This window comes from Phoca vitulina, unplaced genomic scaffold (genome assembly GCF_004348235.1).
Source record: "Phoca vitulina isolate PV1807 unplaced genomic scaffold, GSC_HSeal_1.0 scaffold19, whole genome shotgun sequence".
In the NCBI taxonomy this organism is placed as follows: Eukaryota; Metazoa; Chordata; class Mammalia; order Carnivora; family Phocidae; genus Phoca; species Phoca vitulina.
In genome coordinates, this window is record NW_022589722.1 from 34,430,523 (window position 1) to 34,456,556 (window position 26,034).

Consider the following 26,034-nt stretch of genomic DNA (forward strand, 5'->3'; position numbering starts at 1 on the left):
GGTATCGGAGACCCCCGAGCAGAGAAGGCCGGTGTCCACTTTGGCAACTTGTCTGACCGTACTTGGCTGGGTCAGCTGTTCGCGTGTGCAGCCGAGCTCCAGGCCGAAGGGGGACAGCCGGGCCCCGCTTTCGGCACACCTGCCGTGGGGACAGGTGGGAGGAGCCAGGGCAGACGCAGGAGCCCCAAAGTGGCCCCCGACCCAGCTGTCAGCTCTCCGAGACGTCCAATGGCTGGCAGAGGGCGGCACGGGCTCGCCGTTGCGCTGGGGTGTGGCCGACGAAGGGGCAGGAGGTTTGGAGACAATAGAACCCATTCGTGCGCTGTGCCCCAGGTGTCTCAAAGCGCCAAGCGTGACCCCTCCTCACCAGGAACCTGGCCTTGGAGAGTGCAGGGAGCTCAGACAGCTGGGACTGAGCCCCAGGTCGGACCCTAACCCCGTCCTCATCAGGCCCTGCCTGGGGTCTGGCTCCAGAGTTTAAGCCATTAGAGGAAGGTCAGTCCACAAGAGGGCAGGTGCCCATCCCTAGTGCGGGTGCTTCAGGCCCTGGGCTCACTGTGGACCTGGGAGGAAGGGGGTGCCCAGGCCCAGCTGCTGAGCAGGGGCTGAGACTCCAGGGCCAGCTTCTCTATGCCAGGCTGCAGCTCAGACGCCTAGAGGTGGAGATCCAGCCTGAGAATCAGGAAAGCGAGAGTGGGATCTCTACAAAAGGGTTTATTTCTTTCCAGCCACGTGGGCATAGCACTTTCTGGGCTGGGGGTGCGGGAGAGTCCACACCAACAGCCCCCGGGAGAGACATCCCTGAGTAGGCGCTCTGCGCCCTCCCTGTCCTTTCTCAGCTGTATGAACTGGGCTTCAGCAGGGGCTGGAGCGAGCAGGGTCAGAGGGCAGGCCTTGAACCCAAGGCTCACCCACCCCCACAGGCTCTGAGGCTTCTTGTTGCACCTGGGGGAGAGGACCCCTGCTCAGGGAGTCAGAGGCCAGTCCCCAGTCAGGTTGACATCCTGTCCAGAAGGTCCAGGTGCTCCCCCAGGTTAGGCTGAGGTGGGAGCCTTGAGAGCAGGGTAACAGGCTTGGGAGAGGGGGGATCCATGGAACCAGAGGTCTCCTGGGATGTAAGCCCCAGCCAAAGTCACAATGATAATTAGGATCCCCCTTCCAGGTAGAAGCCCCAGCCAGGATCCCCAAGGTGTCCTCACCACCACTGTGGGGGCCCAGGGGTCTTCACAGGGCCGTCTCCTTGGAGACCTTGGTCCCCAGCTGCCGGGGAGGCTTGAAGCTGAGCACTTCTTTATATGTGACACCTGGGTCGGGGTGGGAGAGACGGACCATCAGGGGAGAAGGGGCCTCATCACCCTTCAGAGTCACCTCCTAGGATTCACACCCAGGGTGGAAGCCAGTGACCCAGGAAGAGCATTGGGTCCAGCGCACTGGTACTTGCCCTGACCAGCACTGAGTCCTGTGAGGTGGGGGTGGGGGAGGGGAGAGCTCCCAGGCCCAGAGCACAGGCTGTTCGCCATTGACCTAGGGGCCCACCTGGTCCCCAAAAACATCGGAGCCAGAAGTCATTGCTGGAGTGCAGGTGCCAGACAGGCTGCTTTTGTCCCACACACGTGACTTCATCCCAGGCTAGGGCCATGCTCAGCCCACCTGTGTCCATCCACAGGGGCTATCCACCCTGATAGGGCTCCTGCAACCCAAACCCACTGCCCCTGGGGTGGCCAGGCAGGCCCTGGCCCCATAGCCTGGTGTAATGAGCCGTGTCCTAATATAAATCAGTGTGTCTACTCAAGTGGAGCCACTCAGAATCCCACCAGAACACACCCCAGCTTCTGGATCCAAAATATCCACCAAAACTTAAATGAGAAGAATTCCCACAAACACCCAGTTTCTACCTTCCTCGCCTGGTGGTCATGGCCCCTAAAATGTGTTCCCAGGGCAAGCCATCCCAAAGGAAGGGAGAAGGCCTGACTTGCTTTCCCTCTGAGCAGTTTGCAAAGGGACAGGTTCTGCTCAGCCTACCCCAGCGTTCCCAGACTCACCTGGCCAGTGCAGCACCTGTTTGGGGGACACTAGTCCTCCAAAGCCCAGTTCAGGAAACACTGTGTGTTTAGAGCAGGCGATCTGTGTGGCTGGCCCTGCCCGTGGCACCCATGTGTTCCTGCCCCATCAGGTGCCTCCTAGGCCCTTCATCTAACCCTAACACCGGGGTCAGTCCACACAGGGGAGGTCTGTGTGAAGCTGTTCCCAGGGAAACAGGAGGTGATGAGAGTTTGCATTCCTGACCAGGGGCTCGGCCACAAACAGGTCATGTGTTCACCATGGTCTGTAGTAAAAGCAAAAGCTCTTACCACTGTGTGTGGGTGGGGACCACAGAAAGGATTCTGTGGCCCGTGGTTTTCATGTTATCTTTTTTAGCAACAGAAAACTTTCATCAAACCAAACCAAACCAAACTTAGAAGCACAAATAAGGGTGGGGCCCTGCCAGAGGCACGGAGCAGCCCAGTGGCCAAGGAACAGGGTCTGAGAAGCACCAGTCCCGTCCCACCCCAGCCCCATGTGCAGCACCAAGGCCCCGGGTCTGAGGCAGAGCCAGGACGGGACCTAACTGCTGCCTGCAGCCACCAACAGAAAGATACCAAGCGCAGCCCTCATTGCCTGCCATTCTGCAAAGCCAGTCCCAGCATGGGGCCTGAGGACCTGGTAGGTGTCCCTGGGCCCAGCCTGAGGCTCAGCATGTGCTGGCTGGGCCCTGAGAGGTGAGGGTAGGGGCCTTCGGTGTAACCCAACAGCCGGTGCCAAGCCCGGCTTTGCCGAGCACAGGCTTCGGTGGGTCTGAACTGCTCCGCGGGACTAGAAGGGATGGGCAAGGGGTGTGGAGGAGGCTGCGAGGAGGCTGCGGCGGTGGGCCTTATCCTGCTGGCGGGACAAGAGGGGTGTGCAGTAGTCAGGTGGGAGGGGTCCTAAAAGGAGCAACGAGGGGCACCTGCGTGGCTCAGTTAGTTGAGGGTCTGATTTTTGGTTTTGGTTCAGGTCATGATCCCAGGGTCGTGAGATCGAGCTCCGTGTCAGGCCGCACACTCAGCAGAGTCTGCCTGAGATCTTCTCCCTCCCTCTGTCCTGCCCTGCCTCGCCCGCACACACGCCCTCCCCCACAAAACAAATAAGTAAATCTTTTTTTAAAAGCGGGGGCAAAGAGAAACAAGGACAAGCTCAAGAGGTAACAGTGGAGGTCTGGGGGACAAGTGGGTGCAGAGGGGCTCCAGAATGGCCCAGGTCTCTGGCCAGGACATGGGGAAGATGGGGGCAGCCCTGGGGCCGGGCCAGCAGGGTGGGGAGAGGCTAGGTGCTCACAATTGCCCTGAGCTAGGAGCTGCCTCCCACAATTTCCAGAACTCACCTCCTGCTCTTGTTAGTTCTGAACCCCCTGCCAGGGACATTCTTTCATCCTTCAACTCCAGCCAGAGGTCACCTTGGCCAAGAAGCCCCACTGCCCTCTGACTGTTGTATTCCTTACCTGACCTGCATCCCCAGGTAGGGGGACCCAGGACTCTGAGCCCTGGCGCCCTGCACTGGGCTCCCAGGGTCCCTCCACAGGCCCTGCCCAGAGCCCCCCCAACTCACGTTTCCACTCGTCCAGCGTGCGGTCCATATCATCAAAGGACTCGTCGTACTTCTGGGCCTTGGGCTCGTCCTCCGTGTCCTGCAGTGACTCGAAGTAGGGGTGGGTCAGCGCCTCGGCCGCAGTCACCCGCCGCTCTGCATCTAGCACAAGCATTTTCTCCAGGAGGTTCACAGCTGCGGGGAGGGCTGGTCAGGGAGGGTCCCAGGCCCTGATGCCCTCGTCACTGACCCAACACTCCCCCCCCAGTCCAGTCCTACCCAGAGGACTTGCATTAGTCAGGATGGACGCAAAATCCTTCTTCTCCAACTCGGGGAGGCCCTTCATGTAGTTCTTCGCCTTTTCAGGAAGAAAGGGTAAGGGACCAACCCACAGACCCAGGCCCAGCCCCTCCAGCCCCCGTCCAGCTCCCGACTGACATCGGCACTCTGCAGCCTCTGCACAAAGTCAGCGGGAGGCGTCCCTGTCACCTTCATGATCTCCTTTAGCTGGTCCAGGTCTGTGCCAAGCTGAGGAGCACAGCACAGGGCCAGAGAGCAGGGCACACCCCACCTGGCCAGGGCAGCATGCCCAGCCCCCACCCAGGCCCAGCCTGCCCCCCCACAAGTGTAGGATACGGTCACTGCCCTTGAACAGCGTCTTCCCTGTAATCATCTCCGCCATGATGCAGCCCGCCGACCAGATATCCACTGAGACAGAAGCCCCTGCATCAGGGCTCTGTAGGCCAGGGAGGGCAGGGGGACACACATGGGGGGGGACACAGACAAGGGGGCCATCTAGCCTGCCACACCCTCGCCCGGCTCCCATCCCAGCTCAGCAGCCTCCCCACGGAGAAGCCACCATTGGACTTCCCATAAAGAAATGGAAGCAGGCGGGTGTGGCCTGGGAGGCTGGTGTCAGGAGTGGCTCTGAGTCTCTGGGCAGCTTCTTACCTGTCTGTGTGTAGCGCATCCAATTCAAGATGACCTCAGGCGCCCGGTACCACCGAGTCACCACATACCCAGTCATCTCGCTGTCTGCCTGCCTCGCCAGGCCGAAGTCCAGGATCTATAGTCAGAATCAGGAAGGTGGGGCAAAGAGGCCCCCAGGGAGTAGGTGGGTCAGCCTGTGATCCAGGAGAACTGGGCACACCGGGGCCTCCTGCCAAACCTCCAGGACCTGAGGTCATGGCCACAGACTCCCCCACAGTTCCTCCCCATGGCCAGTGCACCCAGCCCCCCTGACCTCACCTTCCACCACCCTCAGGAGCAGACGCCCCGGTGGGTCTCCTTTCCCTGTTCCTCTACTCCCTGCTGACCCCAGGACCTGGCCAGCACATTTGGAGAGGTCCCCTTGGCCCTACCCTGGCCCAGGCATGGGGAACTGGGGATACCTCCCTCCCTTCACCTCAATGAGATATGGAATGTGCCCCATGCCCTAGTGCCTGCATCTAGTGCCTCCCCTGGCCTGGACGGCTGGGGTCTGGTCCCTCTGCTCGGGCCTGAGGGCCAAGGGCAACAGGCAGATGGACAGGTGGGGAGAACCCCCCGACCCAACACACACCTTCAGCTCACAGTCCTCATTCACTGCCAGATTGCCGGGCTTCAGGTCCTGGGGGCGGGAGAAAGGTGGCCGTGCAGCCCCTCCCATGGGGGTGCACGGGGGAAGAGCCCGCCCCGGCCAGCCCCACCCAGCAGCCCTTCCAGGAAGGCCCCTCAGCCCCCACAGCTGCTCACGGGCATCACACACACTGCCCTGACAGGCCAGCAATGGGGGCTCCTGGCAGCCAGGCCCCTCCCACACCTACAGGCCAGAGGAAGTGCCCACCACCACCAGGACTCACCCTATGGATGATGCCAGCAGCATGGATGTACTATGGGGACAGAGAGACGGTCAGCGGTGGCCAGCTCACTGGGACCTCAGAGCCATGGGCCAGCAGTCCTACCCCAGCCCCAGCCCGGCTTGCAGCACGCCCCGCACACTCCCACCTTTAGCCCCTTCAGCATCTGGTAGACAAGGAACTGGATTCGGTCCTCACTCAGCTTCTCGTGCTTCATGAGCTTGCCCAGGTCAGTCCCCATGAATGGCATCACCAGGTAACTGAGGGACCGGGGTGGGTGCAGACGGCAGGTGTCACACCCACTCAGCCCCTGGAGATCCTGGAGGCGCCCCCGCAGCATGCGGGCTCCACCTTCCACAGGGCAACACCAGGCTCCACCCACCTCTCCAGGGCACACCCACAGCTCTTCCGCCCACCCTGCCCCAGAACGTCAGGTGCGTCAGGGCCGCACAGAGGCTAGGATCTGGGGAGCGCCAGGGATCACACGCAGAAGAGGGTGCAAGAGAAAGGAGGGCAGGGCCTGTGGGCAGTGGGGGACGGCAGCATACATGGGTGGGAGGAGCATGCCGGGCAGGCGGAGGGAGAGAGACACAGAGGACAGACGTTCAGCACAGGGGCATGTGCGGGTCCTTGACCTCTGCAAGGTCAGGCGGTGAGGAGCCTGTCCTCAGCGCTTCCCCGGCTCAGCCCCTGGCTCTTGGCCGGCCACAGTGTGAATCCAGGGATGGCAGCCACAGGCAGGCCCCCCTGCTACCCCTCCCCTGCCTGCCAGCAAAGGTCAGCAGCTCTAGTTACAGGCTACCCAGGATGCCAGGGTCCCAGAGCACGGGACCTGCCGACTAACCATGCAGTCCCGCGCTCACACCTCCAGCTCCACCCAGCTGTGTCACCACCATGGGTCTGGGGGGCCTGTGACAGGGGGTGGGCTGCGGTGTGGGGAAGGGGTGGGCAGTGTGCCTCCCGACCCCGACCCGGGCTGCAGGGACCCCCACATGCCAACCCAGAACCCGAGTCAGCAGCCAGGAGCAGCCCAACACGCCTTTGCCCTGCGCAGCCTGCCCAGGACCTCACTCACAAGTCTGTGAAATCATCCAGGGTTTCATCAGGGGTGAACACGTCCAGCAGCCCGATGACCTGGGGAGGAGGCCGGAGTACCGTGTGGGATGGGGGCACAGTGGAGGGCATGAGGGTTCGGGTACACCCCCAAAACTGGCACTGTGCTCCAGGCAGGAAAGCCCCCTACAGCTGTCCCCATTCCCCCTACTGTCCCCGCCCCCCCACTGTCCCCATCCCCCCCACTGTCCCCATCACCCCCTCTGTCCCCATCCCCCCACTGTCCCCGCCCCCCACTGTCCCTGTTCCTCCACTGTCCCTGTCCCCCACTGTCCCCATCCCCCCACTGTCCCTGCCCCCCACTGTCCCCATCCCCCCACACTGTCCCTGTCCCTCCCCCACTGTCCCTGTCCCCCCCATTGTCCCCATCCCCCACTGTCCACGCCCCCGTCCCCGTCCCCCCCACACTGTCCCTGTCCCTCCCCCACTGTCCTTGCCCCCCCACTGTCCCCATCCTCCCACTGTCCCCGTCCCCCCACACTGTCCCTGTCCCCCCCCCCACTGTCTCCTGGCAGGGCGGCCCAGCCCTGGCACACACACCCACAGACACAGGCTATTTTTGAATGGTGACTGCAGGGATCCTCTGGGGGAGGGGCAGCCCCAAGTCTGGGTCAGCTCCCAGGCATCCAACGAGCTCCAGCCCCTTGGCCCTTCCTCCCCCTCTTCTTATCCCCATTGAAGACCCGAGACCAGGGTGGGACAGCCTCCCAGGGGAGAGCCAACAGCCAGCGGGTCCATCAGGGAGCCTTGCCTCTGCTGGAGAGGCCCAGGCAGGCCAGCGGCTAGAGCTGGCCTGCTGATCCCTGGGAGGCCTGTACACCGGAGTGGCCAGGGGGGCACGTGGATGTGCCGGGGGGGACGCCTGGCAGAGGCCATGTGAACGATGCCGAGGAAGAAGGGAGAGCACTTCAAGCATTTGAGGAACACGGGGAGAAAGGCCAGGTGGCCAAGGCCCAAGCCAGGGAGTAGCCAAGGAGAGGCCAGACGGAGCCTGGGCAGGCCCTTGCCTGCCAGGTGAAGGTTTGGCTTGGATCCTAAGAGCTGCTGAGCAAGGGTTTAAACAGGTGTGACGCTGAGTGTGTCCCCCTACCTGCTGTGTGGGGACAGACGGGAGCGAGGCGAGAGTGGACACAAAGTGGAGGGACAACTAGGTGACCAGGGCCAGAGTCATGGGCATAGGGAAGGGGAGGACAGAGAGGGATGTTCAGTGAGGGGCCTGGAAGCCAGTGAGGCCTGTGGCACCAGGACAGTGTCTTGGCAAGAAGAGGATAGAGGACACGGTCCCCAAGGGTAAGGGGGATGTCAGGTTGGTAGAGACTTCTGCGCCTCTGCAGTGTGGCTTCTGGCCTGAAGTAGGAGGGAGGGCAGAAGGGCAGGACCTGTCACGGCACTCAGCTTCCTACAGCTCAGCGTCCTCCTAAGAAAGTAGGCTTATGACTGGCAGAGCCTCCCAGCTGTGTGCAGGGCGCCGCTGAGGCAGGGGCGCCTGGCTGCTCACGGGTGGCACAGAGGAGGGGACTGGGCCAGGGGTCGGAAGCGCCTGAAAAGAAAGCCCTGAGACCTTAGGGGAAGGGCAGGGTGGGTGGGTGGGAGTGGGGGACAGCTGGGGAGGAGGATGAAGCCTTGAGTAGCACACTCCGCCCTCATGGGAACCAAGCCTGGGCATGACTGAGTGTAACCAGGAGGGGGTGAGGTCGGGGCTGGGCTGGTGTCCATCATGAATGGATTTCACCTGGGAAGGGCTAAGGGCCGAGATGGAAAGTCTGAGTGAATGAAGGACTCACTCAAGGGGCTAAGAGGGTGAGCATCAGCCAGGAACTGAGGGAATAAGTTTCCTGGTGGACATGGGACTCATTTTCCCGGAAGAAGGCTGGTGGCTCTGATGATCCAGGAGGGACCAGACCATCTGTCAAGAGCATGATTAGCCCGGGGTCTGGGTACCCAGACCACCAGCCCTGAGACTGGGCCCAAACTCGGGGTGAGGCAGGAATGGCCTGTGTGGGAGGGGCAGAGTTCAGGGTTGTAGGAGGAACATCGTGGAACAACAGGAGTTCCGCCAGGAGAGAGGAGGGCTCTCAGTAGCCAGCAATGGCCACGAGAGAGGCCCACGGCAGCCACACGTGGTGCCCTATGGGCAGGTCTGGAAACAAGGGAGGCCTTTTCCTGGTGGGGCCCCAGATCTGCCATCCCCCACCATGGAAGGAGGCATCTCTGGCCGCTATGCCTAGTGCCCTCCACACACCGGCCCCCTCAACCCCTCACCACAAGAGACCCCAAGGCTCTGGGCTGCCAGTGCCCGGATGCTGACTCCTGCCCGTGCCCAGCTCTGCATTCCTGAACTGAGGCTGGGGAGGTAGACTGGAGCAGACTGTTCAGGAGAGGGGCCTGAAGGGGTGGAGAAAGGGGGCCTGGGGTGTGGCTGTGGAGGATGCCCAGCAAGAGAGAAGAGGCTGAGGGCCCCGTCCAGGATAACCGCTGGTCACAGTGAGCGTCCTCTCTCACCTCCAGGCTCCTGGCTGGGGGCAGGGCTGGGCTGAGCTGTGGACGAGCCCTAGGCCTGAGCAAGTGGCGGTGCCTTGACGAGGGCCTGGGTTGAGGAGCCAGATGTGGCCCCAGCAGGAAGCCAAGGAGCTAAGCCCTTCGCAGGTGCAGCGGGAACTAGACCCCAGGGAAGCAGGCTCTCTGGAAAGAGGCGGGGCTCTGGCCTCACCACGTGGAGCCCCCCCACAGTTCTGGGGTACAACGCCCCGACCCCGCATCTCCACCCCAGCACACGGGGAGCAGGGACCCCATCTTCCAGGGCAGGATTTGCTGGCGAGGAGGGAGATGAGCAGAGGCGGCGGCCGCGACTCACGTTCTCGTGGCGCATGTGCTTGAGGAGGCGCAGTTCGCGGTAGGCGCGCTTGGCGAAGAGCTCCGACTGGAAGGGCCGGTACAGCTTCTTGATGGCCACCCTGGCGCCGGTGCGGCTGTCCACGGCCGAGCTGCGGGACGCCTGGTCAGCGGGAGGGCCGAGCCGCCCCGCGCCGCCGCCCGCCGCCCCGCCCGGCTCCCGCTCACCACACCGCGCCGTAGGCGCCGGAGCCCACGGGCTGCAGGTCCTGGTACACGGCGCGCACCTCCCAAGCCGTCTTGGTCACCTCCTGGCGGTAAAAGCCCCTGCGGGCGGGCGGCGGAGAGCTCATGGCGGCCCCAGGCACCGCCCCCGCCACGGACCCCCTGGGCGCTGCGCCCCGAGGACCGGGGACCCGGGATCAGCGGGACTCCCTGGGCGCGCCCGGGGCCACCGCGTGGGCCAAGCCTGCTCCGTCCGCCGCTGGGGCCTCCGGCTCTCCCCTCCTGGGGCCGCCCTCCAGGCCGTCAGGAGTCGCCGACCCCGGCCCGACCCCAGCCCCGGCCCGGGGAGCGCGCGGTCCCTCCCCTGCCCGCGGACCAACCGGCCCCCGGGCCGCGCGCACGTGACGCCCCCGCCGGCCCTCTGGCCCCAGCGGAAACCCGAGGCGGCCGCCGCGGGGGGAGGGCCGGGGGCTGGGGGGAGGGGCGGAGCGGGGGAGGGGAGCGCCGCCAGGCCACGCAGGGCCGGCCCGGAACGCGCTGAAGACCCGGGCCGCCTCTTCTCCAGGGCCGGACTCCCCGGGCCCGGGTGCGGGGTGGCTTAGCACAAGTCCCGTGGGGCGCGCGGACCCTCTTTAGTAACCACGCCCCCAGGGAGCTGGGCCCATCCCGGGCAGCCGGAACCGCGGCGCTTCTATTCCCAACTGCAAGTCACTGTCCACCAGCCTGGCCAACTCCACCCCACCAACCCGGGCCCCCACCCCTGAGGCCCCTGAGCTGAGCGCTGTGGCCCCCACGTAAACGGCCCACCTTGCAGGCCGCCCCTTCCCCTGGGGCTGATCCATCCACGTCCCAGTGTGGCGTCCCCAGCACCTGGCCTGCATCCCCCTCTCCCTGTGACCAAACCTAGGCTGCATCCCCAACATGCCTCCCTGTGACCACCCGACCCCAGGCCTCCCAACCCCTGGAACCAGAGAGGGTGGTCCTGTGGGTCTCCCTTGGGCCCTGGTGCACACCCAGCTCCCTTCTCTCCACCCACCTGGCAAGTGGGAAGCCTGCTCCAAGCATGTGCAAGTCCCTTTGCCCGTCCCACCTTCTTCCCATCTTTCTCCCTCCTGTTTGTCCTGAGCCTGGCCTGAGCCTTTCCTCTCTCTGCAGAAAGTTATACCTGACCCAGGGGTGAAGGAGGGCCCTACTTGGGCCCTCAGTGCCCCCCCCCCCTTATCCCTAGGTGGGGGCATGCGCATCATCCTTCCAGAGGTCTGGCCACATCCTGGACCAGATGCTCCTGGAGGACAGAGCCCCCTCCCCGGCCTCCTCCAGCCCAGTGACCCAGGTCTGAGAGGGAGTGGGGTAACAGGATCCCCAGGGCCCCCCGCCTTTCCCTCTGTGCCCTGCTGGCCACCATGAATCAGCAGCTTAGAGCCGGCCAGAGAAGCTTTACACCTGGGCTGCAGGCTAGTCTTCCACAGCACCCAGGAGTTGGAGACTAGCCAGAGAGAGCGGCCTGGGGCCACTGGAGCCACCACCACTGTGCCCCTCATGCCCTGGGCTGCCTCCTCCAGGAAGCCCCTAGCTGGCCCACTTACTCCCTGAGGTGGGGCCCAGGGGTCTGGCAGGTTTCCCCATGTGGGGCATGTTCCAGCTCTGCTCCCATCCCCAGCACACACACCCCCCAACCACAGGACTTGGCCCAACCTGGTCTGCAGGGTTCCCTAGGACCGGAGGCCCAGTAGCCACACTGACCAGGCCCCTGGTGTTCTGACTCCCAGATGGTCTCCACCCCCAAGGCCCAGGGGAACGGCACAAATGCCCCCATCCTGGGGACGTTTTGCCTGATCCCTGTTGAGGCCGGTGCCCTTCCTCACCTGAGCTGCAGTGAACAGTAGGCTAGTAGCTCGGTGTATGTCCTGAGGGCTGAGGCGGCCCTCTCGCCCCTTAAGCAGGAAGGAAAGGAAAGTTTTCCCACTTTACCCAGCTCCAGGGAAGGATAAGCCTTTGCTCCCAGAGATTGTCCCACAGCAGCTTCCCTGACCGCTGAGAGAAGGGGCAGATCTGCAACCAGACCGGAAGCTGAGCTTGCCCAGTGAGCTCCTCAGCAGGGCAGCCGGGGTTGATTTGTGCATGGCCATGAAGCTCTGTCCCGGGTCAGAGCCCATTAGCCTGGGTGCAGAACTCACGCCACCCCACCCCCAGTGGCCCTGGGCTCTCCGGGAGCAGGGAGGGTGCTGGGCTGAATACGGCTGCTTGTCTGACTGGAGACCCAAGGGATCTGGGCAGTGCAGGGTCTGGGGGGGCCAGAGCAGCTGGGGGTGTGACGCACAGATCCAGCCACCCTCTCCCCAAGCAGCGGGGACAGCCAGGCAGCGGGGCCTCAGGACTCGGGACACAAGCTGAGTGAGAGAGAACCCCCTTTATTGTGAAACCCTCGTGCAGGCACTTGACGTTGAGACCTCTGCAAGGTGGGAGGTCACCACCTGACACACGGGACATCACCCCCTCACAGAGAAGCCCCTCGATGGGGGACCCACACCCCCAACACATCTTGGGCGGGGTCACGTCCCAGAGGTTACTAGATCAGCTCCGTTCTGGAAGAAGGGCGGATGCGAGCTGACCCATAGGCCAGAACAGCCCAGCGCTCAGCTGCAGGGCCGGAGGGTGGGCAGAGGTAGAGCGGGCAGAGGCTTCTTCATCAGCTCCAGGCCAAGGTCAGGGTCTGAGTCCAAGGGTACACCGGTGGGCGCCACTCCCCCCCCCGAATCAAGGCTGGAGGCCCCCTGCCCACCAGCTCTTCCTGCCTGCCACAGCCCCCACACTCAAGGAGAAAGCCCCTGGCTTTTGTCCCCTGGCTGCCCCTTGCCCACCTGAGTCCTTCGCACGCTGCAGCCAGGATCTCAGCAGCAGCACCCCACCTCCCACACCGGGAACTGAGGGAAAGGAAGTAACAGTACGACCCCTCGCTTCAGGCTTCTTGCTGGTCTCGGCACCCACAGGGTCACACGCGCCTCGACACGTCAGTGCCAGGGGAGCACGTTAGTACATGTGAGCCCCCCACAGCCCAGGTGAACACGTGGCCCCGGGATGGTCTGCTCCTGTGATTCCTGGCGGCAGTCTCAGCTCTCAGACCTTCGGGTCTCGGCATTTCCCAGGGTAGCCCCCACTTCCAGGTCGAGAAGCTCTGACAAGCAAGACCCTCCCCTTCAGTCTCCAGAGACCCCTGCCCCAGGGCACCACGCCCTCCAGAGACAGCCCTCTGGGACTGAGAAGATCTGGAGACAGACACACTCCCAGGGGAACCCCTGTGGCATCCAGGGGAGGTCCTAGATTGTTGGAAGGAGGCAGGAGGACCAAGGAAGTCCGGGATGCTCCGTCTAGACTCCCACACCCGCGGCTTGCACACATGCACACCATCGTGCATGCACATGCGTACAGACTGCCCACGAGGAGCCGCGTGCAGGCGGGGGACCCCAGGCTAGGGTCAGGGCGCTGGCCACAGTGGTGTTGGGAGGCACCCCTCGTGGGAATGCGGCAGGCTGAGGAAGTGGGCCGGCATGCTCCGGCCCGTCCGCCGGTGCCCGTGGCTGGCGGGCACACGCCCCTCACTGCTCAATCTGCAGGCTGCCGGGAGACTGCGGTGCTTCTGCAGGCTTGAAGCTGAGGACCTCCTGGTAGGTGAGCTCTGGGAAGTGAAGGGAGAGGGTGACATCATGCTGTCACCGGGCCACCGCCCCCGCCTCCCTGCCCGGTGCCAGCTGCCCAGCCCAGGCCCACCACCCTGAGGGCAGCCTCAGCCCCTGGGGCTTCCTTCCGGAGCCTGCCCTGTGCCGCCCATGAGCCTCTGCCGGACACAGCCAGCCCCAGGAGTGCGGGGAGTTCGGGGACCACTCTGGGCAGGAACTGGACACTTCCAGCAGGAAACAGGCAGCTCCTAGCCTGCGGGGGAATGAAGCCCTCAGGCCCCTGGGCTCCACCGCTCCCACCCCCCTGGCCCTCCTCAAGCCCACCCTTCCACTCCTCCACTGTGCGTTCCTTGGCCTCAACGCTCTCATCATAGGGCTCAGCCTCAGGCTCATCATCTGGGTCATGGTACTGGCTGAAGTAGGCATGGGCCAGGGCCTCGGCCGCACTGACCCTCTGGTCACTGTCGAGCACCAGCATCCTTCCCAGCAGGTCCACAGCTACGGAGTGGTCAGTGGAAAGGGGGTGGTCAGTCGTGCATCTAGGGCCAGACATGGAGCCCAGCCCAGACCCAGGGCCCATCCTCACCCAGGGGGTTGGCTCCATGGAAGATGCTCCTGAGGTCCTTCTGGGGCATGGGGGGCAGGGACTGGATGTATGTCCGGGCCTGGGGGCACACAGGAAGGGCCTGAGGGGGTGGCTCACACCCTACCTCCCCTGGCCCAAAGCCAGGCAGGGACTTCCTGAGAGAAGCCCCCAGACCCATTCACTGCAACAGGACTGGACAAGAGCATGCATAGAGGGGCGCCTGGGTGGTTCAGTCGTTAGGCGTCTGCCTTCGGCTCAGGTCATGGTTCCAGGGTCCTGGGATCGAGCCCCGCATCGGGCCCCCTGTTCGGCGGGAAGCCTGCTTCTCCCTCTCCCACTCCCCCTGCTTGTGTTCCCTCTCTCGCTGTGTCTCTCTCTGTCAAATAAATAAATAAAATCTTAAAAAAAAAAAAAAAAAGGAGCATGCATGGACCAGAGGCATCCCCCACTTTGGGTGTGGTGGCTCCAGCGCCTTACCTGGCTCTCCATGCCTGGAGCACCCCACTGTCCTTGGCAAAAGCACTGCTAGTCAGTGCTGAGATTGTGCCCTCACTGTCCCTCGTGCCAGGAATGTCTTCCCTGCTCACCTGTTTCTCCCTGAAAGGGTCAGGCACCTGCCTGGGGCTCTATTCCACTGTGACCCATGTTTCCCACATGGTTCCCGGTCTATTCCCACAGAGCCCCTTCCTCCGGAGTGCCCAGGAGCTTGGTTAGCAGAGGGAGCTGGTGGCTGGTGACTCACGTGTTCTGAGGATATCTTTGCTAGAACCTCAGGGCTGGGTGTGCCCACCACCTCCATGATTCGCTTCAGCTGGTCGATGTCTGCCTGGCTGAGGAAATGCCTGCTGGCCAGGAACAGACCCTTCCCAGGCCCCCCGATCCCAGACCTTGGGGCTCTGCCAAAACCCTGCTCTCCTACACCTGGGACCAGTGGGCCTGAGGTGGCCCAGCGTGGGGCAGAGGAGGCCAGGCCAGCCGGAAAGGGCCAGTGCCCACCTCCCCTGAGCCCCACCCAGCAGAAGGGGACCCTGGCTCACCCTCCTCCCCAACCTGGGCCAAGGATACAGTCATTTCCTGGAAAGAGGGCCTTTCCCTGGAGCAGCTCAGCCATGATGCAGCCCACAGACCAGATGTCCACTGTTGGGGAAGGAGTCTCCATTAGTCTGCCCTCCCCAAGGACCCCCTCAGAGAATTAGGGATCTGCCCCGACTCTGCCAGCTCAGTGGCCTCTCAGTCAAACCCAGGCCCCAAAACAGCAGACCCCCTTACTCCTCTAGGTACAACCCTGGGAAAGGGGAAGAGTTAGCCCAAGACCTATTGTGCTTGGCCCCTCTAAGGTCTGTTTTTCCATGATGGTCCCAGACCTTGCCTGTCCTCCAAAGCTGGACACACACCTCCCCAATGGCCTTGGTTTGGGCGCCATACCCACCCATCCACCCTCCGCAGGCCCAGGTGCGAGCGCTGCCTGCCCACCCTTGTCCAACACAGCACACCTGCCCCCGTGCGGGTTGACGTCACCTGTCTGGTTGTAGTGCATCCAGTTGAGCATGATCTCAGGTGCGCGGTACCAACGAGTGGCCACATAGCCGGTCATCTCCTCATCAGCCTGGCGCGCGAGCCCGAAGTCCAGGATCTGGAGTGACCACCAAGCTTGTCAGCACCTCCCTGAATGCTCCCTCCACGGCCGGCCCCTCACCCGCAGGCGGCTCACCCTAAGCTCGCAGTCCTCGTTCACAGCCACGTTGCTGGGCTTCAGGTCCTGCAGGGCAGGTGGGTTGTGAGTGCCGGAAGAGCACCTGGGCCGGGCCTGCAGAAGCCCCGACCCCCACCCGGACGCCGCACCTACCCGGTGGATGATCCCCGCAGAGTGGATGTACTGCGAGGGGGAGAGGGGGACACGGTGGGAGGGTCAGGTTCTGACCCCGGCACCGCGCCCTGTGCCCGCCCACGCGGCGCCCACCTTGAGCCCGCGCAGCAACTGGTAAACCAGGAACTGGACGTGCTCGTCGCTCAGCGCCTGGCACTTGACGATGTTGTTCAGGTCCGCGCCCATCAGGGTGGTCACCAGGTACCTGGGAGGGGCAGGGGGTCAGCATAGAGGCCCCGCCCCCCACCGGACGCGCTCCCGCGTCGGCTGCCACTCACACTTCGCTGAAGTCCTCAATGGAGGTGGCCGGCGTGAACACGTCCAGCAGCCCGATGACCTGCGTGGGGACGGGGGTCATGACTCGGAGCTCCCGCCGGAGCGCCCCCCGGGTGCTGCGTGCCCCGCGGGGAGCCCCGGCCGCCCGGCGGACCGCCCCGGCGCGCCCCGCTCACGTTCTCGTGCTTCAGGTGCTTGAGCAGCCGCAGCTCACGGTAAGTTCTCCGCGCGTGGATCAGAGACTGGAAGGGTCGCGACAGCTTCTTCACCGCCACCTTCTGGCGCAGCCGCGCGTCATAGGCTGAGCTGCAAGGGCGCTGAGTGAGGCGGCGTGTGAGGGCCGGGCGAGCGCCCCCAGGCCCTGCTCCTGTCGGGCCTGTTCTTCCCCGCCCTGCGCGTCACTCAGATGGTCCCTCGGGTGGACCGGCACCTGGAAAGCCTCTCCTCTGTGCCTCCTTGGGGCCTGCTCCTTCTTCAAGAGGCAGCCCAGCGGCATTCCAGCCCACAGGGTCCCAGCCTGCCCCACCAGGGAGTCCTAGGGCAGGACCTGGATCTTCCCCCGCAGCTCAGCATGGGGCTGGGGGAGAGTCTCCACCAACCAGGTCAGGAAAACAGCCATTGCAAACCATCCCTTTTCACTCCAAACCGTCCTCCTGCTCCCCTATTGGTTCATGGCTCCGGGAGGCTCCCTCCGGGTTTCCAGAGCCACCTGCAAAGCCCCTGCGTCCCCAACACCTCTGAATATTCAAAATATGGAGGAAAAACTGGCCAAAGGCGTTTACCACATTATTATTTTTAAGAGTGAGAAACTGGGTACTATGAAGTGTCTGGACCCACAGAACATTCCCCTTGCCGCACCCCACTCCCCAGAGGTCCAGATGCTCCACGTCCACACCAGCTTCCACACCCATCTACTCTTCACAGGAGACACAACAGTCATGGGCATCATCTTCAAATGCAAACGGTCTGCCCCGCCCCCCCCCCCAGAGTCCCTCTGGCCTCAGCATGGGAGCCCTGCTGAGAGCCATCCATGCTTCCTCTCCCTGATAATCACTCCTTCCCTCCCTCTCACTTCACATCCACTCTCTAGCTCCCGCTTCCCCCAGCAACGAGTGGAGTCTACACAGCCCGGGGAGCAGCTCCTGCAGCACCTGGGATGTCCATGGGCCCAGGTGGTGGTGAAGGAAAGCCAGCTATGTGCCTGGGGCACCCACGCCCCTTCCCCCAGACTGTGGCCCGTTGGGGAAGGTCCAGGGAACTTCTGGGGAGGCAGGTAAGGGAGTGGCCGCTCCTATGGGGCAGCAGATCCTTTTGCCCAATTGTGTCTGCACAATCGAGTGACAGGGATTTGGCACTCGGTCACCAGCTTCATCAGGAGAACACAGGAACCCAGGAGAGGGCCATCACCTGCGCTGGGCACCGCCCACTAAGTGCAATGGGGAGAGACCCAAGCCTCCTTTGGGGAACTTGATACTCTCTAGGAACTCCCAGAAGGTGATTATAGACCGGAGGTGATTCCAGCAAGGACTCTATATTCCCCAGGGACCACTCATGCATTATCCTGACCCTCTTCCGGCCCTTGAGGTCTTAGAGATGAAGAGAGAGGCCTGAGGCTGGAATGGATGAAATGGCCAGCCTGAGGATTCTGGCAAGCTGGCCAATGACAGCAGATTGGGGAGGGGCGGGGCAGGGAAGAAGCCCTTGCTCCAGGCTCCAGCAATTGACCTCTGGGGGGTTCAGGAAGTCCCACTCTTAACTTTCTTTCAGAGCCAGGAGCAATGCCCCATCCCTAGGGGCTCCGGCCTCCCCACCTCCAAGACTCCCTCAGTGGACTGCAGCCACCTGGCTCAGGCCTTGGTAAGGACCCCGCTGGGTTTTGGGGGGCACCTCTCAACATCCACACCCACAGTCAGCCCGTCAGTATTGCACCCGCAACAGACTTCCTGCAACCACCTTACCCTAAGACCCCCAGTCCCTCCCCAACCCCACACAGGCCTCAGCCAAATCCCAACCCTCTCTCCCACTTCCAGACTGTCCTCTGTCTGGGCACCAGGGCCCAACTGTGGGGCTGTGGTCTGAGGTCTCTTGGTTAGGGCAAGAAATGGACTGGGGTGCAGACCCCCACAAGTATTGTACGGATAATGGTAGGCATCTCTGCTCAGGTCTAGGCCCCATCCAGAGTCTGAGACCCCTATAAAACGGGAGGGGGCAGGACCCACCGGGCAGTTTGAGGCCATTCAAGGGGAGGGATCCTGCCCTCCCCCAAGCTGGGCTTTTTCTTTTGCAAACAAAACTACCCACCCTAGTACCCGGGCATCCGCCAGACCCCAGGGATGCCAGACCCTTGACGGGGGGGGGGGGGAAGGGGCGGGGGGGCCACCGTAGACGCATGCTTGCACATTTAGGGGCCCGGGAGACCCGCCCTTTCGCCGACTGTGACGCCGCAGGATTTGGGCCTGGTGGGGGACGCTCCGGCTGGGACGGGGCGTAAGAACGACCCCTCTCCCCAAGCCCGAACGGCGCCCGGTAGGAAAGTTTCCTTCACGCCCCCCACCCCCCATTCATTGCTGCGCTCCGTGAAAGGCCCGGGGGCGGAGGCGGGGCGAGGCCCCACCCCACGCCAGGCACCTCGCAAAGGGAGGGGAGGGGGCGCGCGCTCAGTCCCGCCCGCACCTCCCCGCCCTCCCCGCCGCCCCTACCAGACCGAGCCGTAGGCGCCGGAGCCCACCGGGCGCAGCCCCTGCAGCCGCTGCGGCACCTCCCACACCGTCTTGTTGAGCTCCAGCCGGTAGAAGCCTGCGCGCGGGCCCGACATGTCCGAAGCGGCCGCCGCCCGGCCCCGCCCCGCCCCGCGCCCCCGCCCCGCGCCCCCGCCCCGCGCCCCCGCCCCGCGCCGGAGCCCGAGCGGAGAGGACGGAGGGCGGCGGGAGGAGGCGGCGGCGGGCGGCGGCGCGGCGCGGGGCGGGGCCGGGGGGGCGTTGCGCGGGGACAGACGCGCGGCTTCCTGCCCCTGCCTGGCGGCGGCCCGGCGCCCAGCAGCCCTGCTGTCCCCTCCCCGGCTCGGGGCCGGGGCCGCTGCGCCCGCGCAGGGGGAGGGACGGCCGGCGTCCAGCTCGCCGCGCAGCCCGCTTCTACCTCCTGGGGTCCGCGCTTCCCCGAGTATCCGCCCGCGTTCTGTGCTCGGCCGGGCACCGCCCCACCCAGGACGCCACCGCCTCTCACCAGCCTCCGCTCCCCGCACCCTCCCCTGCCGGCACCCTCCGGCGCATGCATCCCTCCTCTCCCACCCCCTGCTCCGGGCCCCGCACGACCCCCCCACGCAGCCTGCTCCCTCAGAAATGAAGGGGAACCCTCACAATCAAAGAAGCCAGGGCAGAGACTTTTTTTCATCAATATAGAAAAACTGGACGCTTGGTTGGATGGGTCGCCCTGTGGGGTGGGCAGATGGACGCGCCCTGGATCCTGGGCTCGCCGGCTTCCCTCTCCCTTGGAGGCCGTTGTGGCCCTGGCGGTGTGGCTCGTCACCTGGTAGACTTCCGTGGACTGATAGCGGCCTCCCGCCCTGGCCAGGCCTGGGGACCCAGCCCTGTCAGGACCAGGGACAGCGGCGGCACCAGGGCACCTTTGAGGTGCTGTACCCATAAAGGGCTATTCCCCAAACGGGTCCTTCTTGGTTCCTGGTACCTTTCCCCCTTCCAACCCCGCCCCCCTCAGCCGTCACCTCTCCCAGGAAGCCCACCCTGACTTTCCTAGGTACTCAGGCGCTCCTCCGGTACATAGCCGCAGTTCCTCCTCCGCGCACCACACGTTTCCTCGTGTCCTCTCACAGCCTGGAAGGATGATTTCTCACAGGCTGCTGTCACTGACGGGGGGTGTTCTCATTCCGGCAAGACAGCCTCCCCGCATCTGTCTAGCGCTCTGGGCCCGCGCATCTTTACTTCCCACTTAAAAGTGACAAGTGTTCGGAGACAGCATTGCTCCCGTGACAGATGCCCCCTGACCCTCTCTGTCGGGAGAGCACTGGGGGGGCTGCCGTTTCCCAGGAACGTGGGCAATCGGGCTGTGTGTTGCCCGACCTTCTACCTCTTCCAAACAAACTAAAGCCTGGGTTTTTATGTGAAATCTCCTGATTTTAAATATTGGCAGCCAGATCAAAATAAAACATGTCAACGCAATACCGGGCAAACATAACTGCCCAGCGAACCCGGACCGTGGCGTGAGCGCGTCCCAGTCGAGCCGGCCAGCCTTGCACGACCTCGGTCAAGTCCCGAGCCATCCCCAGCCTCAGTTTCCCTTCTGGGAGCCGGTGTCGGCCGGGCGGTGATGGGGGAAGGACACCGGCGTCCCCTCCCACAGCCGCCCCCGTCCGCGCCTCCTTGGGAGTCCCGGCCCTGCGGTGCGTTTCCCGAGCCGGCTGAGGCGCGCCGGGGTTTTGTGCGGAGTCTGTGGAGCTTCAGCTACGGGCCGGGAAGAGGCTCGCTCAGCGGCGGACGGTGGGCGCTGGCCGCGCGGCCGGGCACAAGGGGGGTGGCCTTGGTTTGCGCCGGCCCGGGCCAGGTTCCCATGGCGACAGGCCCCGCCCTTCCTCCCCGGCTGGGGGTGGGATTGTGCCGCCCCTAGGGGAGCCCAGCCCCCGCTCAGCGAGTCGGGCGGAGCGGAGGCCCTCCGTCATGATTCATCCCCGAGTGCCCACCTGGCCCCCAGGCTGGCGGATCCCGGCCAAGCTGCCTTCTGGGGAGGGTCGGGGTTGTAATACCGCAGAGGGGTAACCAGGGGGTTTCCGGTGGTGGTTAGGGTGGGGAGAGGACACAGGGCCGGACAGGTCAGGAAGTCCCCTGGAGACGAGACGCCATGGAGCTGGGCCAAGCGTCCACGGTCCCGACTCTCCAGGACTCTGCCTGACTTGAACAGAAGAGGATGGTGGTGGGCTGGAGGGTTGTGGCAGGCTGGGTGGGGCCACAGCAGGGATTTCATTTTTGTTCTCAGGCTGTTGGGGAGCCCTGCTGGACATGTTCACAGCACCATCCTGGCCACCAGGTCCAGAACGACTGTTGCTTGGCCTGGGTGGGAGAGGCCTGAGCCCAGAGAAGTGGGTGGCGTGGAGTGGAGAGCAGCAGGGTGTGTGTGTGGGGGGGTGGGGGGTGCGGGGTGGCAGGTGCTTCAGGTGTGAGCCGGAGCACAAGTGGGGAAGCCAGGCCGAAGAGCTTCCTCCCCAGACATCAGCCCTGGGCCTGAGGACCCCCATCCCTGTCTCCCTCCACCCTCCCCTGGGATTCAGTTGCCCCTCAACATCAAGATCCCACTCCTTGTCTCCATGTCCACTTTTCCCCTCCACTGGTCCAGGCCACCCTTTTTTGGCCACTTGCTGGTCTCCTGGCTGCGCTTGAGGTCAGAATGACGTCCTGTCATGGGGGCGAGGTGATGGGGGGGGGGGGGTGTTCATGATGTTTAGCAAGCAGGGCATGGCCTTAGGCCATTTTCTGCAACTTGGAAGGGTCACTGAGGTTGTGTGTGGCTTCCACCCATCCTTGCCTCCCTGCCCCCAACATTAGGAGGAAATGGGGAAGTAGAAACAGGAGGCTGGGTCATCCCTCAGTTGTCAGCATCCTGACTATTCGAAGCTGGCCTGACCCCCACCACCGCCACCTTGCACCCCAACATGCATGCCCAATTTCTACCCTTCACCGGCCCCATCAAAGGACAGCCCCCCGGCTCTCTTCACACTCCTGTCCTCCATGGGGGTAACCCCATCTGTTGGATCTGCAGCCCCTTCCTCTCTCTCTAAGCTTCACAGAACGTAAGGGGGTCCTGACTCAGCTTTTGCCTGGCTGTCCAGTTTTCGGAGGGACAGGAGCAGCTTGTGGAGGTCCAGTCTGGAAGCCCCGTCCTCTAGGTTCCCACCTCCCTGCCCCAGGCATCCACAGCTTAGCACTTCCAGACTGTGCCCCACCTGCTTCTGAACAGCTGAATCTCAGGGAACCTAGTGTGGATCATAACCGTGTCATTTTGGGGTTCCTGGGATGGGGGATATCAGTTGTTTGCCTAGTACCCCTTCCTTGCGGGAGATATCCACACCTGTTCCATGTGGCTTCAGTGGGGCTGCCCCCGTGCACAGCTGGCTCATGACCAAGGCCTAGCCCAACCCCAGCCACGACGATGCCCCAAGTCGAGAAGACACAGTCTGGGGTTGCCTGTGAACAGCATCCCCACTGTCTGAGGACACAGCAGCATATGCTGGGAAGTTCAGACACCTGAAAACATGTGAGCGCCTGAATCCAGCCATATCTGAGGCTCGCCGGACCACCACCACGTCCTTGTTTTGGAGACACGAAATCCCCTTTCTGCTGGGTTGGCGTCCTCGGAGCATTAAGAGCTCTCTCAGGGCAGGCCCTGAACAGGTTTATCTACTCAGTGAGGGGCCCGACATGCTGATGCTGTGTGTGCGTGGACACGTGCGTGTGCCTGAGAGCTGCGGGGTGGCCTGTCTGCTGTGGCCCTGCACGCAGCACGGGGACTGGGAGCCACACCCTTTCCCCAGCACCAGAATCCCAGACGACCCCCTCCCTCAGGCATCGGCAAAGGTACCCTCGCTCTCCGTTACACGGCCCTCCAGCCTTATTTATGTCCTAAGTCATCCTGGAGCTGTTCTTGGGACCAAGCAGCTGACCCTAGTGGCCCCATAGCCTAAGCAGGGGGACCCAGGGCCCTCTCTCCCAGAGTCATGCCAGTGTCTGGGGGGGTCTGCACACAGCAGTGACTTCATGTGTGCTGGCTGGACCATGCCTGTGAAGTGCCCCCACCTTAGAAAAGGGGACATCGGTCCCTGAGAGCTCAAAGTCCAGACAGTAAGCCCAAGCCCCGCCCCCCCCGGGGGGGGGGGGGGAGGTCCAGTCACTCAGCCCAAGCAAGACAGGCGGGGAATGTTCGCCACCAGATGGCGCCAGATCCACCCAATCCCAGCCACCTCCCTGTCCCCCTCCCTGTCCCCGTCTGGAGCCAATCTGTTCCGGGATCACTGTCAGCACCTCTCCACACTCCAGACTTCCTCGCCCAGCCCTGGGGCAGGGAGGGCAGGGAGGGCGTGGACTCCGCTGCACATTCCCCTGCCCCCACTGCAGCCCTGGCGGCCCAGGGGAACCACCTGCCCACCTGAGTTAGTGTCCACAGAGGAAGATCTTAAGCAGGACAGGCCTGGCAACGGGGGCAGGCAAGCACGGACAGCCAGTCCGGACAGCCAGTCTGCGGCCGCCCCAGGAGGAACCCAGCCAACCAGCAGAGTGAAAAAGACAGCTCTATTTGATTTACAATTAACAAGATTTACAAAAGGGGGTGGGGGTGAGGGTGGTCCTGGCGGAGCTGCTCAAACCCCAGACCTGGGCAGGGCCTCCAGGACAGCCTGTCTGACAGGCGGAAACCTGGACCCCCGTCTGCTGGGGCCCCTCTGGCCACCTGGGCCTCGACGTCTGACGTCCAGCTTGACCTTGGAGGTCGGGCCCGTGGTGCGGAGTCCACCCGGAGTGCCAGTGCCCCACAGGGCAGGCCAGGTGAGGTCAGGAAGGCATCGTACCGCTTTACTCCTCCCGTCCCGGCGGGGCAGACAGACACAGTCTGGGCACTAGGCCCTGGGGGCTGCAGGCACTCACACCCCACCCGAACAGGCCAAACCCAGGGATCTCAGGCAGCTGCTGGTGCTCAGGGAGGGGAGCTGAGGCCCCACGGCCCCCAGCGACCCAGCGCAGCGCCAGGGGCGTAAGGCACATTTGCGAATCGCTCGGGAGGTGTGATACAGACACCCGATGCTGGTTCTGCAGGCGGGGGCTGGTGCTGGTATTGCTCAGGAGAAAGATGCTACAGACACCAGACACCGAGGAGAGGGCTCCCACGGGCACCCACACGCGGACGCCCGGGGGTTCTTCCTCTGCTGGTGAAAGGTAAGGGCCTCACCACTTGGCCTCGTGTTCCAAGGGCCGCCCAATGCCTGACACGGGGCATCACGCACCTGTGCCCAGAGACAGTGGTGGCAGAGGTCAGAGGTTAGAGGTCTGTGACTTTGTTCTCAAGTGCAGCCGCGATCTGCTGGAGGCGGAAGGCCAGTTGCATCTTCTGGGCGGCGGGATCCTCCTCCAGGGCGTTGATGATCTGAGGGTGGGCCACGTCAGACCGCAGGCCAGGGAAGGGGACCACCCGAGGGCTGCCTCCCCCGGAGGACACCCCGTACCTCGTCATAGTACTTCTGCGTGTACTGGTAGAGCTGGTGCAGGGCCACAAGGGTGTTGAGGGAGTCTGTGTGTGCCTGGGGGCGTGGGGAGGGGAACGAGAGTGAGACCCAGGGCAGAGGAGCAGGCCAAGAGTCCCAGGCATGTCAGAGGGATGTGGGATGGCCACAAACAGACATACTCCCCCGTCCACACAGACACACTGCTCACAAACCCCTCTCCCCAGGGCATAGTGGTCACACACAGGGGACAGCCCATCTGGGGTTGGGCACCCCCCAGAGAACAGTCTCCAGCCCCACTCAGCAGGGGACTTTGGGGGAAGGGCGGGGGTCGTTCGTGTGGGTAGGGTCAGTTGGTTCATCCCCTGCATCTCCTCTTACCCGGGAAATCTCTGCCAAGTGTGTGTTCATGTCCTGGTCGCTGACCTGCACCATCTGCCTGATCCCCTTGTAATAACTGCAGGAGCGTGGGGGTACGGTTAGGGAAGGGGTGGGGCAGTGGGTCCCGGAGGCTGGACCTGAAGCTGCCCAGCAGGGCCCCCTCCCAGTCACAGGCCTGAACCACCCCCAGGGGCCCACTGGGTGGGGTCAAGGGTGGGTGCCCAGGGTCTGGCTGGGGGGAGGGGAGCACTCACTCCTCTACCATCTTCTTGTAGGTGGAGATCTCCTTGGCGTAGAGCAGCTTGTTGCTGGGGGAGTCCTGTGGGGGACAGAGCCAGGCGCCCAGCCACTCAGCACACCCACAGAACAGAGAAAAGGTGTGTGAGGGACAGAGGCCCAACCGGGGAGCCACCCTTGCCTAGCGCAGACAGGAGGGGGGCTTCCAATTCTGTGGGTTCCCATGAGTGAAGGCGGGGGGGTCCCAGGCTCTGCCCCCGGCCCTCTACCTCCCACCTGCCTTTCTCCTGAACCCACACCCCAGACTGACCTCTCCTCACCTCCTCACCCCCATCACAGCCACGGCTTCCCCAGGCCACCCCCACACACCCATGGATACTACCCCATCCAGTCCCTCCACGCCTCCTGAGCAACCGCCCACACCCCCCCACCCCGCCAGAGCGGCCTGCAGGGTCCACTCACGCGGCTCAGCTTGTGCTCTGTGCGCGTACAAGCGTCCATGAAGGTCTGGGCGATGACTGACAGGGAGGCGTCCACCACCTCGTGAACGTGGACGTCGAAGATGAAATGGGGGTTCTTGAGGATGTTCACCCAGAACCGGAGTGGTAAACTGAGGCAGAGCGACAGGGAGTGAGGGGCCGCTGAGACCCTGGGACAGAGTGGGCTGCAGGACGGAGGAGCCCCCACCTGTTGGTCTTCCAGATGTGGATGGTGTCCTCATCCTTAATGTCATGCTTCTCCGCCTGCTCATCCAGGAAGTCGAAGAAGTACTTAACCGCGGGCGGCACCGCGTGCCCGGGCGCCAGGACGCTCTGGAAGAAGTTGTCCACAAACTGCTGCAGCGTGCCCTGCAGGGGTGTAGGGGAAGGGTTCAGCTGAGCCCAGCGGGCATTGGCCCGGCAGCAAGCGCCCACGCGCACTGCGGCCCACCTTGACGGAGAGCAGGCGGGTCAAGTAGATCTCCGTGATGGCCTTGGTGCGTTCCTTCTCCTTCACGCTGCCCCGCTTGGACCTGCCCTCGTCCACCTCATCCGTCGGCCGCACCAGGTGCCACACACGGTTCTCCTCCTCTAGGAGGGCATGGCCTGCAGGGGGGCGGGGGGGCGCTGAAGGACGAGGGCATGGCCTGCAGGGGGGCCGGGGGGGCGCTGAAGGACGAGGGCATGGCCTGCAGGGGGACGGGG

General features: G+C 63.8%; 3 protein-coding genes across 12 annotated transcripts in view; all 3 read right to left on the bottom strand.

Moving 5' to 3' along the window:
- Positions 1-600: 600 nt before the first annotated feature.
- Positions 601-9,755, bottom strand: MAPK12 (mitogen-activated protein kinase 12). 2 transcript variants are annotated; one of them, XM_032416498.1, is made up of 13 exons: positions 9,615-9,755; positions 9,409-9,538; positions 6,517-6,575; positions 5,590-5,701; positions 5,445-5,474; positions 5,165-5,212; positions 4,555-4,669; positions 4,240-4,311; positions 4,042-4,121; positions 3,883-3,961; positions 3,625-3,798; positions 1,200-1,304; positions 601-1,108 (listed from the first exon to the last, which is right to left on the bottom strand). In XM_032416498.1, the coding sequence occupies exons 1-12, from the start codon at positions 9,737-9,739 to the stop codon at positions 1,225-1,227; spliced, it is 1,104 nt and encodes a 367-aa protein (XP_032272389.1). In that variant the 5' UTR covers positions 9,740-9,755; the 3' UTR covers positions 601-1,108; positions 1,200-1,224. The 2 variants fall into 2 exon arrangements, with proteins under 2 accessions (XP_032272389.1, XP_032272388.1); XM_032416497.1 differs by having other exon boundaries at positions 601-1,304.
- Positions 9,756-12,016: 2,261 nt separating this feature from the next.
- Positions 12,017-18,850, bottom strand: MAPK11 (mitogen-activated protein kinase 11). 2 transcript variants are annotated; one of them, XM_032416735.1, is made up of 12 exons: positions 18,717-18,850; positions 16,194-16,323; positions 16,020-16,078; positions 15,835-15,946; positions 15,721-15,750; positions 15,586-15,633; positions 15,393-15,507; positions 14,940-15,011; positions 14,617-14,696; positions 13,875-13,953; positions 13,613-13,786; positions 12,017-13,287 (listed from the first exon to the last, which is right to left on the bottom strand). In XM_032416735.1, the coding sequence occupies exons 1-12, from the start codon at positions 18,830-18,832 to the stop codon at positions 13,208-13,210; spliced, it is 1,095 nt and encodes a 364-aa protein (XP_032272626.1). In that variant the 5' UTR covers positions 18,833-18,850; the 3' UTR covers positions 12,017-13,207. The 2 variants fall into 2 exon arrangements, with proteins under 2 accessions (XP_032272626.1, XP_032272627.1); XM_032416736.1 differs by lacking the exon at positions 15,721-15,750.
- Positions 18,851-23,296: 4,446 nt separating this feature from the next.
- PLXNB2 (plexin B2) overlaps positions 23,297-26,034 on the bottom strand; it is a 29,887-nt gene continuing 27,149 nt past the window's right edge. For all 8 annotated transcript variants that reach the window (XM_032416570.1, XM_032416577.1, XM_032416569.1 and 5 more), the window contains 7 exons: positions 25,781-25,935; positions 25,538-25,698; positions 25,313-25,460; positions 24,868-24,932; positions 24,614-24,689; positions 24,236-24,310; positions 23,297-24,156 (listed from right to left, as the gene is read on the bottom strand). In XM_032416570.1, coding sequence (XP_032272461.1) covers positions 24,052-24,156; positions 24,236-24,310; positions 24,614-24,689; positions 24,868-24,932; positions 25,313-25,460; positions 25,538-25,698; positions 25,781-25,935 — 785 coding nt within the window. In that variant the 3' untranslated portion in view covers positions 23,297-24,051. The remainder of the gene's footprint in view (positions 24,157-24,235; positions 24,311-24,613; positions 24,690-24,867; positions 24,933-25,312; positions 25,461-25,537; positions 25,699-25,780; positions 25,936-26,034) is intronic.